The sequence below is a fragment of the Mustela nigripes genome, chromosome 10, assembly GCF_022355385.1.
Source record: "Mustela nigripes isolate SB6536 chromosome 10, MUSNIG.SB6536, whole genome shotgun sequence".
NCBI lineage: Eukaryota > Metazoa > Chordata > Mammalia > Carnivora > Mustelidae > Mustela > Mustela nigripes.
This window is the reverse complement of record NC_081566.1, coordinates 18872724-18885674: the sequence shown is the minus strand read 5'-3', so window position 1 is coordinate 18885674 and position 12951 is coordinate 18872724. Positions and strand designations below refer to the sequence as shown.

The 12951-nt window shown below is 42.3% G+C and overlaps 1 protein-coding gene across 1 annotated transcript in view; it reads right to left on the bottom strand.

Annotated features, from left to right (window-relative positions):
* The window catches only part of LAMC1 (laminin subunit gamma 1), a 124563-nt gene extending 122159 nt beyond the window's left edge, over nt 1-2404 (bottom strand). Inside the window, exon 1 of the mRNA XM_059412740.1 lies at nt 1505-2404. Within this exon, the coding sequence (XP_059268723.1) occupies nt 1505-1919 (415 nt within the window). The 5' untranslated portion in view covers nt 1920-2404. The remainder of the gene's footprint in view (nt 1-1504) is intronic.
* Between the last annotated feature and the right edge of the window lie 10547 nt (nt 2405-12951).

Genomic DNA, 12951 nt, shown 5'->3' with positions numbered 1-12951 from the left:
CCCAGGTCTCTTGCTGTGTCTTAGAAAAGCACCTGTTCCAACACACTGCTGGTTCTATGCATTTCCGATACCCTTAAAACACTGAAGTACAGTTAACTTCTTCCATCTCTGAAAAACGGGTGCCTCAGAGTTTCACTGTCTGAACTTATTTTCCAAAAGTTCACTTTTCTGATAACTTGTCTAGAAATAAATGGTATTCCAAAGGTGCTAGAAACTGCTTTTCTACAACTTACTCCACACACAGTAGTTTAACTACTTTTCAAAGTACTTTGGGTAAGTTATATTCCTTCTCTGGAATCTTGATACTTACGTAAAGTTTAATGTACCAGACAGCAGTGGAAAGAAAAAATGCAAAACCATGACCAAAAGAACTATTTGCCTATAAAACATTCCTTTCAAAGGCCCTCAAATAATATTCGCCTTACAGAATGATCTGGCTTTGAAGAATGGCTTGGGCCCTATGTTCTCTCTGGAAGTTCCTTACCATCAGCTACCAGGGAAATCAATTCTTTCAATGAAGGGGACTGCAGTTCTACAAAGCAGATGCCAGTTTATCACGCATATTTTAACTCTGTTAAACACAATAATGAATTATTCTGCTTGTTTATATATTTCAGTGATGAAGAAAAACCTGCTTAGACCAAACATGATTTTTGATACCTTAGGATAAACATGTCCATCCTCATCCACCACCCGGCAACAAAGTTCTCTATACATCCTTTTCCTGATTTCTAAAAGGTCATTCATACATGTTTCTACACTGGCTTTGAATCAAAGGAAAAGGAAAGACAGGAGAGCCTTTTCACTCAGGACCAAAGTGCAGCCAGAAATTAAAGTGGATGCACACTTTCTTTTGTTTTCTCTGTTCCAGGAGTAGCGGTGAAATAACTTTGTGGCCCTTCATTAACGCTGAACAACTCAAAAGAAGAGTAACTTTAAAAAGTGAATTTCTGTTTTAATTACACATAGGCCACACCGGTAGTAAAAGCATTGGCTTCCCTCAAATTCCCTTCACTAGAGACCCTCTGCTCTCTGGCTTATTCAACAGAGCAAACAGCAATCACGCTCAATCCTGGAGAGAGGGGGGCATTTAAACAAGATCAAAGTGCTGAAGGTAGACCGTTCTATCTCTGATCCAAGAACGCTCCGTGGTGGCCCTGCGAGGAGGAAGAAAAGCGAGAACAGGGGTTTCTGATTAACACTTCCCCAAAAAAGGGACAAAAAACAGCCGAAAGGGCGAATCATCAAGGGAGTGAAAATCTGGGTAAGTTAGAAAGAACAGAAAAGCAAACAGATGCTAGCGCAAGGTATCCTGGCCCTCGCGGAATGTGAAGTGCCAGATCTAGTTTAGAAGTCGGAGAAGGGAGGCTCTGTGGGCCCCTGCAGGGGAGCAGAGAGCCAGCGCCGGGCTGTTCGCGCCCCGCAGGCTGGGCCAGGAGGTGAAGGCGGCCGGGGAGCTGGGCGGCTGGCGAGCAGTAGCAGGAACAGGGCTGTCACCGCTTACCCAGGTGCAGCGTGAGGTTGATGGAGTTGGGGTACTGCACCCCGGCCAGCATGGTCTGGCTCTGCCACCAGGTGGTGTCGGCCTGGTTGTTGTAGTCGGTCAAGAAGGCTGCCCCGTGCTGCAGGTGGGACTGCCCGGCGTCGCACAGGTGACAGGACTTGGTGACCCCGGTCACCCCGGTCTGCACACAGTACTCCTCGGGCGGAGTCCCGCACGTGTTGGTGGCCACCACGGTCACGTTGAAGGCGGCGTTGACGAACTCGGGCATGCAGCGCTGCGATCGCCCGCCCTCGTCCGTGCACTCGTCCATGGCTGCCCGAGCGCAGCCGGCCGCAGCGGCCGCCAGCACCGCCAACACCGGCCAGAGCCGCCCCCGGGGCCGCAGTGCCGGCGCGGCCCGCTCGCTGCCCTTCATCCCGCCGCCCGCGCGCTGGGCCACGCCGAAGGCAAGGGCGCGGGCGCGTTCCTCTCGCCCGGCGGTGTCCCGGGGAGGCCGCTCCGCGGGCTGAGCCTCGGGGCCCAGGGGCCGGACTCTCGAGGCGGGTGGTGGCGGCGGCTCAGACTGGAGAGACGGGCCAGTGGGCGCCGCTGGCGAGGACCACACGGCTCGCTGGCCACGGCCCGGCTCGCCGCCTCCGCGCCTCCCTTACCCACCCGGGACACAGCCCGCACTCAGCGCCGACCCCCGACTTCCGAGCGCGGGCCCGAGAGCGCGCCCCCGGGGAGGAAGGAGCAGGGGGTGGGGTCGGCAGGGTGGGGTGGGGTCTGGCGGAGGGGAAAGCCCAACCCCCGCCTCCTCTCAACAGCTCCCGCGGCCCCCGTAGCGGGTCCCCCGCCCTCCTCGTGCCTCGGACTGCGCGTCCGCCCGGGCAGCTCGCGGCGGCGGCGGCGGGGGCGGCGGCATCTCGCGCTCCGGCCCGCGGCGCGGGATCGGCGGGGGAGGGGCCTTGGAGGGGCGCGAGGGTGGGCGGGGAGCGAGGGGAGGGGAGGGGGGAAGGGGAGGGAGAGCGAGGAATGGGAGGGGGAAGGGGAGGCGGAGAGAGAGCGGGGGAGGGGGGAGGAGGGGAAAGGAGGGGCGGCGGGGCGGTGCATGCCGGGACGGAAGGGGAGGCCGAGGAGAGCCGGCGCCCTGCGGGAGTTGGACGTCAGGGTCGGCCTGCTCTGCTTCCCCGGAGAGCCCGGCTGGGGGAAGGGGTAGTGGAGGGAGCCTTAAAGAGGGGACGCCGGGCCGGGGAGGTAACTTGGAATCCGCCTTTGGGCCGCGCGCCAACTCGGGCCGCGGCGGCGCAGATCTCCGCCGCGCCAGGTGTCGGTCGTGGCGTCCAGCGGGCCGCGCCCCGGGACCGGGACTCGAAGGACCGGACGGTGGGAGCTGCCCGCCGGCCGCCGCGGGCATGCCCCCTGCTGCGCGGGGCGGGGCGCCAGCCTTTTCCAAGGAGGGGTCCCGGGGTGTGCAGGGGACCCACCAGATCCCTGGAGAATTAAGGGCCTTGGTCTTAGCATCAAAATGAATTTTCTGAAGCCATTTCCTGCCTCTAAATTAAAAGTGTAGCCGTTGTTTCATCACAGGGGCCGAGAAGGAAGTGAAAAGGCTGGGAATGGAATGACATTTTTCCCTTGGGCAGGCAGACCCACTGCGAAATTCTTCCACTGTGTTGTTTATGTTCCTCATCTTGCCTTTAAAAGACTCGAAATTATCTGGATCTGACATCCTCCTTTTCGGGCCTGCTGAGTCACGGAATATTCTCCGTGCCAGGATGACTCAGTTCAGAGAACCTGAGCCAGAAGATCATGGGTTTTAGTCCCAGATCAGAACCTGGGCACTTACCCAGTGCTGATAGGACAGGCAGGGACCGGGAAAGGAGGGTGCTGTACAAGTGGACCGCCCAGGGTCGGGGGTCTTGACACATGCCAAATCCACAGGCAAAGTGCTTGGAACTGCTGGATGCTCAGGAGACAGATACTTTTTTAACTTTCCCAGATCTTAATAGTAAAGTGAGAATAATAAATGTATTCACCCACCCTGCGGGAGAAAACCCAACCCCGCAAAAAGAAACAAACCCTATACCTGGTTTTGGATTCAGGAGTTCCGTTAAGACAGTGGGGATCTGAAGTAACGAAGTAAATGTTGGCTTGCTATGGCTGCGGTCAGTGTTAACTCCAGAAGGACTTCAAGGCTAATGGTCTGGTTGTCAGGGGTGGTGTCTTGCCAGGATGGTGAGTTTGCTTAACAGGCACGTGAATCACTTGTATCGTTCGTTTATTTGATGAAATGGGTGAAGTTGATGCATGACTAACCGTCTCTCAACTCCTCCTCATCCTTTGGCACCTCCACGTTGGAAGAAGAAAGTTGTGGGACTGTATATTAATTCTTTCATATTTGAGTTGAAGCAAAATAAATACATTCATTTGTACCTAGAGAGGATGATATTTTCTCTCAGTCTTTCATTGTACTTGAGAACAAAGCATATAGGACGAAAATAAGAATGTTAGTTGTCAATAAAACTACAGGTATTTTTAATAAATATGTTTAAGTACATGTATTAATGCATGTGCCTTTAAAATTTTCAGTATTTTATTAGATTTTGGCAAATCAAACATGGGGCTCCTTTTTTTTTTCTACCAAAGTCAAAACAGATAAAGGTAAGGAAACACCAAAGTTTGCAAAATTAAAATAAATGTTTGCTGTCACTGCTTCCTTCTGGATTCTAATGTCCCAGGGTAACTTTAAACTGTTACTTCTGCTGCATAATTTCATTACCAGAACCTCATCTGATATTTGTAAAGCACCTAAAGAGACTGAATTAATTTCTAAACTCTATTATTTATTGGCATGTGACAAGGAAATACCTGTTTCGGAGGGAGGTAAGATGTAACTGGGCCCAGGCCATGTGCTTGATTAAAAAAAATTAAAACAGAACAAAATTTTCTCCATCGTTTGAATCCTGAATCAAACAAAACAAAGGTTAAAACAAAAAATTTAAATCGATTTGGAAAACTTAAATGCTAATTAGATATTTTGTGACATTAGATATTTTAGGTACCTGGAGATTTTACTGTTTACTAAATAGACTTGGTATTTTTTAAATAAAAAGTGAAAATGTATGAGATTTTCTTTTAGTTCAGGTTACCCTGTTGGGTTTTTTTCTGGGGGAGAAGGGAGAGGCAAAGGGGGAAGAGAGAGAGTCCTAAGCAGGCTCCAGGTCCATAAGGGAGTGCATCCCGGGACTGAATCTCACAACCCCAAGATCATGACCTGAGCAGAAATTAAGAGCTTTAACTGACTGAGCCACCCAGGCACCCCAAGTTAACCTTTTTTTTTTTTTTTCTTAATTCTGTGGCCCTTTAATAATAGTTTTTTTTTTTTTAAGATTTTATTTATTCATTTGACAGAGAGAGCCACAGCAAGAGAGGGAACAGAAGCAGGGGGAGTGGTAGAGGGAGAAGCAGGCTTTCTGCCGCACAGGGAGCCTGATGTGGGGCTGATCCCAGGAGTCTGGGATCATGACCTGAGCGGAATGCAGATGCTTAACAACTGAGCCACCCAGGAGCCCCTAATAATACATGTTCTTAACTGCTTACAAAGTGCATTATCTAGTAAACAGATACGGTGTTTGGAAGAAAAATGTGGAGGTGTGGGAGAAATGGTTTCAGATCCCTTTAAAAAATGCTTTTAGTGCTCAACCACCAGGACAGCAAGAAAGGTAGAACGAGAGGATGTAGTTGTTTCTTACACAGACAAAGGAGTTCCAAACTTTTAAAAATCCCACTTAGAACTCCAGAGAAAAGAAAATTTCTCCCTATCAGGATCTATCTAAACAATTTCAAGGAAGGATGCTGATTTTCCTGGCTTGGGTCACCTACAAATCCCTGGGCATATCCACCCCTAATCAGTTGAATAGAGTAATATTAAAGCAGCCCACCCAAAAGCCAGGGAGTTTGGGAAAAACAGTTCTTCAAGGAAATTTCTCGGTTGCTGTTGCCAGAAGGGGGCAGGTTACAGGGTAGGAAAATACAACAGATGTCTACTACGTCCAAATTGAGAATGTGTGATATAGTTAGAAAAAATAACTTAAAGGGTTGTATTGACCTTTTAACATCGAAACTTTGTCCTTTTAAAAAACATCTTCCCAGGGTGCCTGGGTGGCTCAGTGAGTTAACCCTCTGTCTTCACCTCAGGTCATGATCTCAGGGTCCTGGGATCTAGCCCCACATGGAGCTCTCTGCTCAGCCGGGAGCCTACTTCCCTATCTCTCTTTGCCTGCCTCTCTGTCTACTTGTGATCTCTCTCTCTCTGTCAAATAAATAAACAAAATCTTAAAAAAAAAAAAAATCTTCTGTAATTACCAGTGTGTCCATTTTCTCATTCCTTAGTTTTTACTGACTTCACTTCCCTTTATTTTTCCCAAGCTTAAGCACTACTATACAATATGCTTTATCTTTTATATGTAGAATGTAATCTAAAGGTAACAGTTACTACTAATATAATGATGTTAGCTTATATTTGCCTTCTGTCTTATGCGTTTCAAAATGTAATAACTGAAGCAGGGGATATTAACCTGTTGAGTGGAGGAATATAAGACTCAAAGAGAATTAAGTAATCTACAGCAAGCAGCGAGATCACCTGGAGACTGCACTTTCTGGCTCCATATCCTTTTCTGTTGTGTAAAGGTCATGGTCCACTGTAAAGGAAGAGCTGCCTCGAACTTTCAAGGTTTTTAGGTTATCAAATGGGAATTCTAAATTAGATGAAAATTAATGTGATACTGGAAGAGAATTAACAGTATCCCTCTTCAGAGTTACACTAACTACACATGATCCTTTGTGTTAGGTTTATAGATCCTTCCTGGGTCTTTGGTACAAGTCCAAGCATAACAAGATAAGATATCTTCTGTGGCCATGCTCTGGTAAAGATAGGATTCCTCTCGTATGAGGTAAAGCCCTTCCTTCCCACCCAGCAACATGTACCCAATTTAAGCCATCTTTCTATTGTGATGCTAGTTTTAAAAAGAAGAGGAAAGGACACATACCATAATTCATAAAATTTAAATTCAAACTTTATTACAAAGACAATAAAAAAGGAAGTATTTCCCAAAATGAGGAGCAAAGTGCAACCCCTCCCCAACCCAAAATCTTCCCATCAAAGGAACAAAGAACTTCACATTTCAAAAATTTTACTATTCTGCTAACCACATGTGGACTGCATCCCACCGTATAGAACAGAGAGAGAAACAATCTTTTACATACAGATGACATGATTTTATTATGGGAATTCAGAATATCCTTAGTAAGTTGTTGACCCTGAATGGTTAAATACAGTCAGAAAGGGTACAACATTGAGTGTAGTTAATCATATTGTATCACATATTTGAAAGTTGCTAGGAGAGTAGGTCTTAAAAGTTCTCATCACAAGGAAAAAAAGGTTCTCTATGAATGGTGATGGATGTTAACTAGATTTATTGTGGTGACCACTTTTTTTCCCCAGAAGACTAGTGTATAAAGCTCAATGTATATTTATACACACAATCTTGTTTTATTTCTCCACTTCACTCCCCCCCCCATCACCACTTAATTATTTGAACCAAAATCACAGATGTTATAGCATTTCATTTAATGGTATCCTTTGATGAAAGAAATTCCTCATTTAAATGTAATCTAATTAGGGGCACATGGGTGGCTCAGTTGGTTAAGTGCCTGACTTCAGCTGGGGTTATGATCCCGGGGTCCTGGGATGGAGCCCTGCATCAGACTCCCTGCTCAGCGGGAGGCCTGTTGCTTCTCTGTCTCCCACTTCCTCTGCTTGTGTTCCCTCTCTCATTATCTCTCTCTGTCAAATAAATAAATAGAAAATAAATGTAGTCTAACTTTGAACTTTGAGACTAATGCTGTTTCTCTTCTTATTTAAAATCTTTATGGTTATTAGCATATCCTCCTGTGCTATGATTTGGAAATTCTGTTTTATCTTTCACATTTCAATCTTCAGTCCACCAGGAATTGATTTTTGTGTATGGCTACCCTACTACTAAATCACCATTATTGAAGAGAGTATTCTTTCCTCCATTACTCTGCAATATGAACTTTTTCAACAAACACCCCAATTGTCTGTTTCAAACATCTGTATTCTGTTTTACTGTAGCTTTATAATAAGTCTTGGTATCCACTAGGGTAGGTTCTCCAGCACTTTATTTTTTTTCCTTAAAGACCATGGTGATTATTCTTGGCCATTTGCATTTCCACATAATTTTATAATTGGCTTTTCAATTTCAACCAAGAAAATCTACCCAGAATTTTGTTTGTAATTGCATTCAATCTATATGTTAATTTGGGAAGAAGTAACATCTATGCAACATTGAGTTACATCCTTCAATATATATAATATAGTTATAGGTATAGATCATGGTAATCTTTTATCATTTTCTGTGTAGAAATTTGCACATTTTTAATTAAATATATTGCTAGGTATTTGCTTTTTTATCTTACTGTTTGTTACTAGAATATAAGAATAGAACTGATTTTCTTATTTTGGCTTTATAACCAGCAACCCAACAACCTTGCTAAGTTCACTTTTATTTCCAATAGTTTGTAAATCCTCTTAAATCTTCCACCTGCACAATTAGTCATCTGTGTATACTAACAGATTTATTTCTTATTTTCCTTATTAATATCTTTTAGTTCTTTTTCTTCTCTACTTGTGCTGGTTAGAACATATAGTGTACTGTTGAATAGAAATGTGATAGTGGATATCTTTATCTTGTTCCTGATCTCAGAGGGAAAGTTTTCAACATTTCACAAGTATAATGTTTGTTGTACATTTTCTATATTTACCTTTTATCAAATTATGGAATTTCATTTATATTACTAGTTTGATGAGAGGTTTTTATTTTTAAATTATCAATGAATGTTGGAATAGGTCATGATTTTTCTCATCTATTGAAATGCTCATGACTTGTCTATTATCCCTATGATATATTATTAGTTTGTTAATGTGCTGAGTTATATTCATTAATTATTAAATGCTAAACCAACCTTGTATTCCTGAAATAAATCTACTTTGGTTGTACTATTATCTTTTTATCTTATACTGAATTTAGTTTCTAATATTATATTTAGGATTTTTAAACCTATGTTAATGAGAAATTGCCATCTTATATGCTCCTCCCCCCCCCCCTTTTTTTTTTTACATCCTGTCAGGTTTAACATCAAGAGTTTGCTGGCTTTACAAAACAAGTTGGGAGGTATCCCATTTTCATTCTCTGGGGAAATTATTTTAAACATTACTTCATCTTTAAATACTTGCAATCATTCACCAGTGAAGCCATTTGGTTCTGGTTTTAGTTTGTTTGTTTTATTTTTGTTTTTTTGGTGGTGGGGGGAGTAGGAGAGAAGAAGACATTTTAATAGCAGATTCCATTTTTTTTAAGATTTTATTTTATTTATTTAACAGAGAGAGAGAGAGATCACAAGTAGGCAGAAAGGCAGGCAGAGGGGGAGGGGGGAAGCAGGCTCCCCACTGAGCAGAGATTCCAGATGCGGGGCTAGATCCCAGGACCCTGAGATCATGACCTGAGGCTTAACCCACTGAGCCACCCAGGTGCCCCTAACAGATTCCATTTTTAAAGTAAATATAGAACTATTAAATGTTCTATTTCTTCTATAGTCAGTTTTACTAACTTGTATTTTTCCAGGAATTTGTCAACCTCATCTAAATTTCAAATTTATTGGCATAAAGTTACTTATAATAACCTCTTATTCTCTTTTTAATGATGGCAGGAACTTTATTCCTAAAACTGGTATTTTTTTCTTTTTATTTACTAGTTTTATCAGTTTAATTAATTGTTACAAATTACCAGCTTTTAGCTTTTTAATTTTTCTTTATTATTTGTTTACTATGTTGCTCATTTCTGCTTTTTATTATATCTTCTTCCTTCAACTTTGAGTTTGATAACCTAATTTCTTTTTTTTTTTTTTTAAGGATTTTTATTTATTTATTCGACAGAGAGATCACAAGTAGGCAGAGAGGCAGGCAGAGAGAGAGAGAGGAGGAAGCAGGCTCCCCGCTGAGCAGAGAGCCCGATGCGGGACTCGTTCCCAGGACCCTGAGATCATGACCTGAGCCGAAGGCAGCGGCTTAACCCACTGAGCCACCCAGGTGCCCGATAACCTAATTTCTTGAGTAAAATCTCAGATAACTTTTTCAGCCATTTTCCCCATAATATGTGTGTTTAAGGCACAAATTTCCCTCTAAAGAGCACTTTAGCTACATTCCAAGTATTTTGATGTGCCACACCATTATTACTATGATTCAATTCAAAATATTTTCCAATTTCTCTTCAAAGTCTACTTTGGCCCATACGTTATTAAACGTGTGTTGCTTAATTTCCAAACATTTGGAGATTTTCCAGTTATCTTTGTTACTATACTGTTTGTTATATCGTTATTTAAAAGTGAATAACTGAGACCTTAGGAAATGTACTCTTATTATTGTAATGGTCTTGCTTGGATCATGGAGTCTCCCCTTAGCTGTACATTAGGAAGGTGAGAAAAAGGACTTTGTGGCTTCAGCAAGTTGAAAAGGAGGGCAGGCTCCAGCACCTCTCTGACCCAGTACGATGAGGTTATATTGCAGGAGCAACAACGGCCTTTCAATACTGACTACTCGAGACTAAGTAACAACCCCTGGATTCCTGCATTTACCATACACAGGGACACGGAAAAGGAAAGATGTTTTCATAATAAGCAGGATAGATGTTTGGAGTCATATTACTACTAAAAATATGTGACCTTAAGTTATTCTGAAGACTGGTGAAACAGGATATAGCATTTTTCATTTGATATCATATTTCACTTGATATTTAGGAGGCATGGATATAATTTAGTCTCCATGATATGATTATTACATTCACTGCTAATATTTACTCAGTACCTACTATGTGCCACGGAACTCTTCTAATCGTTTTGCCTCTATTATTTCAATTAGTTCTCGTGTCTATTTTTATCCCTATTTTCAGATGAAGAAATAAAGGCACTGTGATATTAAGTAACTTGTCTAAGTTATTCAGCTGGTAGTGGAGCCTGGATTTAAAATCTGAATGTCTTACCCTACAGTCAATGCTCCTAGTCACTGTGGATAATACTAACGAGCTTATTTGGAGTTTCCTAGGTAACAATGACATTTTAAGTACTCAGTGCATATTAACCCATTTAATTTTTTTTAAGATTTATTTATTTAACAGAGAGAGACACAGTGAGACAGGGAACACAAGCAGGGAGAGTGAGAGAGGGAGAAGCAGGCCTCCCGCTGAACAGGGAGCCCGATGCAGGGCTCTATCCCAGGCCTCCGGGATCATGGCCTGAGCCGAAGGCAGACACTTAATGACTGAGCCACCCAGGCGCCCCCCCCCCGCCATTTAATTTTTGCAATATCTCTCTAAGTAGGTCTTTTTACTATCATTCCATTTTATAAGGATGACTCATGCTGAAGATCACAAAGCTAGGAAGTGACAGAGCTGAGACTAAAACATGGACAGTCTGGCTGCAGAGTGTTTGTCTTCACTGTTATATAATACTGCTTCCCAAACTATACCAACTTATCGAAGACACAGCCAGTCAGAAGACATAAATAGTCATTTTTTCCAAAGAAGACATCCAAATGGTCAGCAGGCACATGAAAAGATGCTCAACATCACTGGTCATCAGGGAAATTCAAATCAAAATTACAAGGAGAATACCACCTCGCACCCGTCAGAATGGCTCAAATCAACAACACAAGAAACAACAGGTCTTGGCGAGGATGTGCAGAGAGGGGAACCCTCTTATACTGTTGGAAGAAATGCAAACTGGTGTAGCCGTTCTGGAAAACAGTATGGAAGTTCTTCAAAACGTTAGAAGTAGAAATACCCTATGATCCAGCCATCGTGCCACTAGGTATTTACCCAAAGAATAAAAAAAATACAAATTCAAAGAGATACATGAACCTGGATGTTTATAGCAGCATTACCACAATAGCCAAATTATGGAAACAGTCCAAGTGTCCATCAATTGATGAAATAAAGATTATATATGTGTGCACATATGTGATGGAATATTACTCAGCCATAAAAAAGAACAAAGTCTTGCCATTTGCAAGGACATGAATGAGGCTAGAGAGTATAATTCCAAGTGAAATAAGTCAGTCCGATAAAGACAACTACCCTGTGATGTCACTCAGATGTGGAATTTAAGAATCTAAAGCAATGAGCAAAGGGGGAAAAAAGAGAGAGAGAGGGAGGTGAACCAAGAAACAGACTCTTAACTCTAGAGAACAAACTAATGGTTATGGGGGGAAGGGAAGGGTGAAACAGGAAATGGGGATTAAGAAGGGCACCTGTGATGGGCACTGGGTGTTGCATGAAAGTGTTCAATCACTATATTGCACATCTGAAACTAACATAATACTGTATGTTAACTAAGTGGAACTTGAATAAAAACTTAACAAAAAACAATAGCAAAGACACAGCCAGTGTAAGACACATCAGTTCACATATATATCAAATTAACATTCACCTAGGTTTGGTAATTATGTCAGGAATGAGGAGACATTTATTTCTGAATGGATAATTGGCTCATAAATAAGGTCTTCACAAAGTTCTTTCCAATTTTTAAATATAATTTATAGACATAATAGAAATAACCTGCAAATAATAATGTTTAGGACAAAAATCACTATGCAAGAATAAACGATATATTTTTAGTTTGAATTCTATAAACAAAAAGCAATGAGTATTACAGCTAAAATTGACTGAGAGAAACAAAGCTTCAATTTAAGTTATGCACTCAGGTTATTTTTTCCACAGTTGTAACCTGAATTATTAAAGTTTAGAAGTTAAACGTTAATGTTAAACCACTCAAGGACTTCACAAATATGCTGTAGTGACAAGGCTTATTCAGTGTTAGTTCCACACGAAGGGAAAAAGGGTCCATTTTCTTCCAAGTCCAGAGACAGGGTCACCTAATAACCCACTAAGCTTAATGACAGCAAAGTCAAACAATCTTCTTCCCACAAATTACATTTTTCAAACTGTCCAGTAAATTATACAGTAATTGAAGTCCTTCGCTTGCTTTTTGTGTGCCACCATTTTAAGCATAGGACTTTAAATCTTTTCTCTAATCAAATTTGACTGAAGTAATATTATTTTCTACTAACATTTCCCCTTTGATCTTTGGGGTGTATTCACTATACCCATTTGTTAATGACACAGGATATGCTTTTCCAAAGCAAGAATGGATACTGACTCAAACTGGTTTTACAGAAAAGTCATTCCAGGAAGTAATTTGACATCAGTCTTAACTGAATGCAAGAAAGACATTTTCTTTCAACGTTCTGGATGATCTTTGGGATGTCCATTGCACACATGTCAGTAGAACTTTTTAGGCATAAGGCACCCTTGTTTTGTTTTTTGGGGTTTTTT